We start from the raw sequence: 6,027 nt of genomic DNA on the forward strand, positions 1-6,027 counted from the left end.
TGGTTTGTGAGCCAACAGCAAGCACTTAAAATTAGTAGGTGGAGTAAAAACCAACTATACAAATTCAAATAAGTTGTTTATTATAAGTAAATTTATTTGATTAACAAGTACCTCTTTGATGCAAAAACTCTATAAGTAGAAAGTTTATTGGAAGTTTCTGAGAAAAGTACACCTCGCCCTTTTCCCATACCTAAACTTGCATTTGAACAACAAAGTTGATCCAAGCTTTAATTATTGTTTATCTGTATCATTTAACCATTGAAATTTGTTAATCCATTTGATACTTGGAAAAGAAGTTGAATTTTGTTGCTATCTAGTGGGTAGCATATTTTGGTAGCGGAAATACACGTCATTCCGATATTACATTTGGTAGCGGAATCACGTTTTTTAAACCTTTATTTCTAAAAATATATAAAAAAATTTATTTAAAGCCTATTATTTTCTGATACATCTATCAGTAGTCTATTATCACCTGTACTTTCATTTTTGAAAAATCAATACTTTTGGAGAAATTTTAAAAAAATCACTTTTTTGGTAGCGGAATCACATAAATTAACAAATTTATTAAAAAACAAAAAAAAATAATTTATTATTTAAAAATTATAATTTTCACCTTTGAAAATGATAATAGTATCTATTCTTTTGTAAAATAACATGAATTTAGAATTTTCCAACATATACATTCTGCATAATAATTGCATTTAAGTAAGCTATTTTTTACTATATTTTAAAATTTAAAAATACTATGTATTTGGATCATTTTTTTCACATTTTACCATTGAAATACCAAAATATTGATTTTAGATCTTAATTCTATATAAAATGAGCTTTAGTTTGATAACAAACTTGATGGGATTTGATAAGTATGAAAAATTACAAAAAATCACTCTGCATTATGAAATTGCCCATTTGCTGCATTTTAATACAAAGATGGTGTTAGGGTGGACTTGAGATGTGAATGCCAACAATATTTAACTCAAGGCGGCCCAAAACACCTTCATGGGCACTTGGGACATAAAATTAAAACAAACAAGTACCTGTAGAATGCAAATAACGATAATGATATTAATTTTGATACTAATGAGGATGATACTGATAATGATAGTGATGAAAATGATTTTGATAATAATAAAGATAGATAGATGATGCTGATACTGATGACAATTTTGTTTGACGATAATATTTAAATAATAAAAATGTGATGATAACAGTTTGATTTTAAGGGTGCTGATAGGGTTAATGGTAATTGATGGTGATGATAATAATGATTAATGATTTAAATGCTGGAAAATTTTGAGATGCTCCTACCCCAGCAGAGTCTCTCTTGATCTTGACTTTGATAGGCTCTGAGATGCCATCCTCATTTCTTCCAAGTCCACTACCTGTGTCACGTGAAAGTCCAGACAAAAAATTTATGTAGCATTACATAATATCTTTCACTTTTTCCTTTTTAAGGCATATTATATTTAATAGGTGATTTATAAAGAGCAAATAAACAAGGTCTTAAGCCCCAGGTCTACAAAGTAAACAAAAAGGCAAAGGTGAAAGTACAGTAATGTAAAAGCATGGAATGAGAATTTCTGATCGGCTAATATAATCAAGTAACATTCAGGAGTAGGTATTTTAAAAATGTTCATTACAGTAGGAATTTAGTAACCAAGTTGTTTCTTTTTAACAAATACTGTAAGTGCAATCCAAGTCCCGACTGAGGGATCATACTGATTACAGTATTCAATTCAAACAAGTCTACAATTATAGTCTATTGTATTTTTTTTTACTGTGCATATTGTTTCGATGACAAACAGGAGGTGCATGATTGGTGGAGCTGACTTGACCATAGACCAAGTATTTTAATTGAGTGTTACTTTAAAAACTAGTTCAAATATTGCGCAGAAAATTGCTAGGAAAATAGGGGCGCAGAACTACTGCATAATAGTAATACAATAAATGGTTAATATATTATTACGAATTTTCTACAAATTCTACACGGAAATCGACCCTTGTTTTTAAAAAACAGCTTTCTAGGCCCAATTTTCGTGCAGAGGATATTATTCCCTTTTCATGCCTTATTTTACAGACTGGACCATCATCTTCAATCTCACTATCTTTAAAATGCACTACTGTACAGCTTCTTTTTTTTTTACTTCATATGTGAAGTACCCATTTTTGAGCAGACATTTGTTTTTTTTAGAGGAATGCCAATCTAATTTTTTTTTCTATTATTCGGCCCTATTGTTACCTTATACATCCTCTACAAATTACAAACGAAATACAATATTTCAACCTCCACTGCCACTGGCTTGATGACAGCCTGGCACGTGGTGAAGTTGCTGGGGAAGCTGAGTAGGCCTAGCCAGACTAGGCCTAGGACAGTAAAACACGTTGAACATAAGTATAGTAAGGCAGCCGAACAATAGAATTCAAATAATTATACAAAAAATATACATATACTAATATTACCTGCTTTCCAGCCATGACGCTTCATGTGTTTTTCGGCAAATTCACTCATACTTCCACGCATATACCCTGCCATGTTTTCTCTCTGGCTCTGAACTTTAGCTCTGTATGGAGCGCAAAGAGTGCCTTCGGTGGCGACTTTACGCGATCACAGAGCTGAGCTGTTTAATAGGTGTCCCATGAGGCAATTCAATTTGGCCCGTTAGGAAAACAAACTATTGAAAAAAAATATATTCTAAGCATACTAAAAGTTTGATGAATACATTGTCAATAAAGTGAAGACAAAAATGCAACCCCTGTGTAATGTGCACGGGGTGGTTATGAACAAGATGATATGCCATAAAGCACTGCGCCAAAAATCGATCACGGCGGTACTTTCCGTGGTCCTATTTTGCAGTGTTTACTTCAAACAAGTCAAAAGCGCGTTATGATTTAGGAGTTACCCCACTCAGGTATAAAATTAAACCCTGTAAACAGAACTATGAAAATACTCCCAAGATGGTTATTCTTATTGGCGCAGCTACATTCGACATAGCAACCCAGGGGATATGTTAAAATTGTAACGATTGCTTAGTCCTGGTGCATGATTTGAGACTAATGTTAGAAGAAACCCATTGTTAAATCATAGGAGGTAAACACAACTATGCCTACACTTAGGTTATTTTGAAATACGTCTATTGGGTTTTATCGTCAATGACATTCCTACTTAATTTAACCAAGGAACAGTGCTCATGAAAATGCATTTCGATTGTCCTACACCACCCCGTGACTCATGGTTACGCCACTGTGATCATTATCACGATAATCATCATCAAAATCGTCTTCGTCATCATCCTCATTTGTAGTCGTCATGGTCGGTATCGCCGTTATAATCGTGACCACCATCATCATTAATAGTAAAACATGCTGTATGCTTTGGCTGTTATGGTGTTGTACTGTATATTTTGTGTGTATTTTTTGTAATATGCATTGTTAGCTCAGGAAAACTAATTTATATAAATTTATTATTGCAATAAATGGAATCATGACTCTCTTGCCATTGCTCATTTAAAGATGATCAGTGTATTTAAATCAAAATGGGGGGTCTTTAAATTGACAAGTTTTCAATTTAAATCTAATAACTTGTCTGTAATTGTACAGTGGACCTCTCCGGAGTGTCAATCAAACTTACAGGCCCACATGAATTTTTTTCATGCATTAATCTAACCTTTGTATAATAATTTCTACTAGTGTATGATATGCAACTTTAATAATGGCTTATTATTACAGGGCACACACATCTGAAAGCTAAAATCGTACTTGCATATTAAAAATGAGCAATTACAATATTTTATTTTATTTATCAAGTTTGTTCTTTTAGCTTATATCACAGACAGCTTGATAGTTTTATTTTCACACCATGAAGCAAAATCATCTGCCAAGAATAACCAACACATATTCACAATAATCCATAATTCCGTAACACTCTTTATTTATATCAGTGTAAAACAAACAAATTATTGAAAGCATTAATCGAGGGTATACTCACAGAGGTATAGTATAATACAATACACAATTAGTTGGTTAACGGATTTGAAATAGGCCTACTTGTATTACACAGTACAACACTTAATAATATGAATTCAAAATAATAATAATTATTAATTGATATTATCATGCATATTTAATCAAATGTTTGGGGCAACAAACAGTTTACTAAACTAAATTACAACACACGTATAACACTGTTTATAATGCTGAATACTACTGGTATTATCAAGCACTAGAAACTGTAAAATCAATAAACAATAATTGTATTCTTATATAAGTATGGCATTTACTGCATCTCGTATTTCATTGATATTTCTTAATTCTATCTACACCATAAAGCTTACTACCATACTGAAGAAAGCAATCATATGATTCACAGATATGAAAGTTGTTCAGTATTAAATCTTTGACATTAACAGATTACTGCAATTATTAATTAAATCAATTTAGCTTGACAGACCATTTATTCATACATTATGTTAATACCACTTCGTTGGCTACAATTTCTAAAATCAAATCCATGTAAAAACTGTAAAATGTTTGGTCATTCTCTCCCTACTTCAGAAAAAGCCCAGTAGACACGAGTGCATTGCAAGATAGGTAGCTGTGCCCGATTGTTTCCTGATTAATTTAGGGTTGAATAAACACCTCCCTCTCTTCCATACTCAAAATTGTTGGGGGATAACAAAAATGAAGAACCAACCATCTTTTTACATGGTCAAATAAGGATACATTTTTTAACAACAAAAATGATTACTGTATACACTTTTATTGTTTAAGCCTATCAATAGTTACTTGCTCTTCACTTGATTTTACAATGATTAAATCAAAAAATCAATGGTTTAATTTTTACACAAAAATAAATGAATACACACAAAACTCTGATATATTGACAAAAATAATCTTTGATTATAAGAAAAAAATTGAAGAGGTGGGTGAAAACAACTCTTTCAATGCAGTATCATTAATTGGAAAAAAAAATATATAAATAAAAATAACAATATAATTACATTGCACAATTAATATAAAAAATACATAAATCACACAGCAATATAATATCTCTTTCCATTCAATCCCTATCACTAAAAATAAAATTTCGAACTTGTTAACAGACCATCCCCTTCTATTCAACATTGATTTTTCTTGCCCCTTTTAACATATTCTTCACACTCTTGAATACTATAAAATTTCTGCCGAAACTGCAAATTAATTCCCTCTTCCCATTTGCTTGACAAATTTAATAATCTCCACCACAAACAGCAAATTATCCACTCATTTCTATCCACTAAAATTTACCACAATCTACACGATGACAACAAATTATTTCCCTGCCACACTTGAATATGTGAATAATCTTCACCCTTTAAGCAAATTATTCTTCCTTTACCCTGTAACTGACCATTTGACCCACCCTGACAGCAAATTTTTCGACCCTTTTTGAACATCTGAAGAATATCTACCATCAACATTTTTCATGTGACGCATTCTACCACTAATTATTTAACTATTTGAATAATCTTCACACAGACAACACAATACTCTTATCTACCATTCAGCTCTTACACTACTAATTAATTATTGCTAGGCCTAGACTGAAGCACCAATCATGAGCGTTGTGATACACATAGCCAATCGTGAAGTAAATGTGCCATCAGCCTAAGTATTAATGCATCAGTCTAAATGTTCGTATATTCATTTGGCATAAATGTATATAACTCATCAGTTAAGTGTTTACTACCATACATAAACCATCAAGACAATGTCTATATAAACTCATTAATCAAAATGTCTATATTTAACTCTTTTTTAATTGTTGCTGCAAGTTTTTTTAAAAAAAAAAAAAAAAAAAAACAACATTTTCATTTTCAATGCCTCGATGTACAGTATATTTTCTCCGTTTTTCAAAGTTAAAATTCTTAAATAATTGCACTGTTGCTATAGAAGAAATTAAGGTGAATTAAAGGATCAAGCCTGTTGTGGTGGTAATTACTGCTAAACCTGTATTAGGTGCTAATTACTTTATGATAGAGCCACTTTCTA

The 6,027-nt window shown here is 31.5% G+C and overlaps 1 protein-coding gene across 1 annotated transcript in view; it reads right to left on the reverse strand.

Moving 5' to 3' along the window:
• The window catches only part of LOC117116428 (G patch domain-containing protein 4-like), a 6,704-nt gene extending 4,090 nt beyond the window's left edge, over positions 1-2,614 (reverse strand). The window contains exons 1-2 of the mRNA XM_033260466.1: positions 2,461-2,614; positions 1,309-1,382 (exon numbers count right to left, since the gene is read on the reverse strand). Of these exons, the coding sequence (XP_033116357.1) occupies positions 1,309-1,382; positions 2,461-2,533 (147 nt within the window). The 5' untranslated portion in view covers positions 2,534-2,614. The remainder of the gene's footprint in view (positions 1-1,308; positions 1,383-2,460) is intronic.
• Between the last annotated feature and the right edge of the window lie 3,413 nt (positions 2,615-6,027).

This window comes from Anneissia japonica, unplaced genomic scaffold, assembly GCF_011630105.1.
Source record: "Anneissia japonica isolate Jap-2015-1 unplaced genomic scaffold, ASM1163010v1 scaffold52432_len12166_cov115, whole genome shotgun sequence".
NCBI classification, from domain to species: domain Eukaryota; kingdom Metazoa; phylum Echinodermata; class Crinoidea; order Comatulida; family Comatulidae; genus Anneissia; species Anneissia japonica.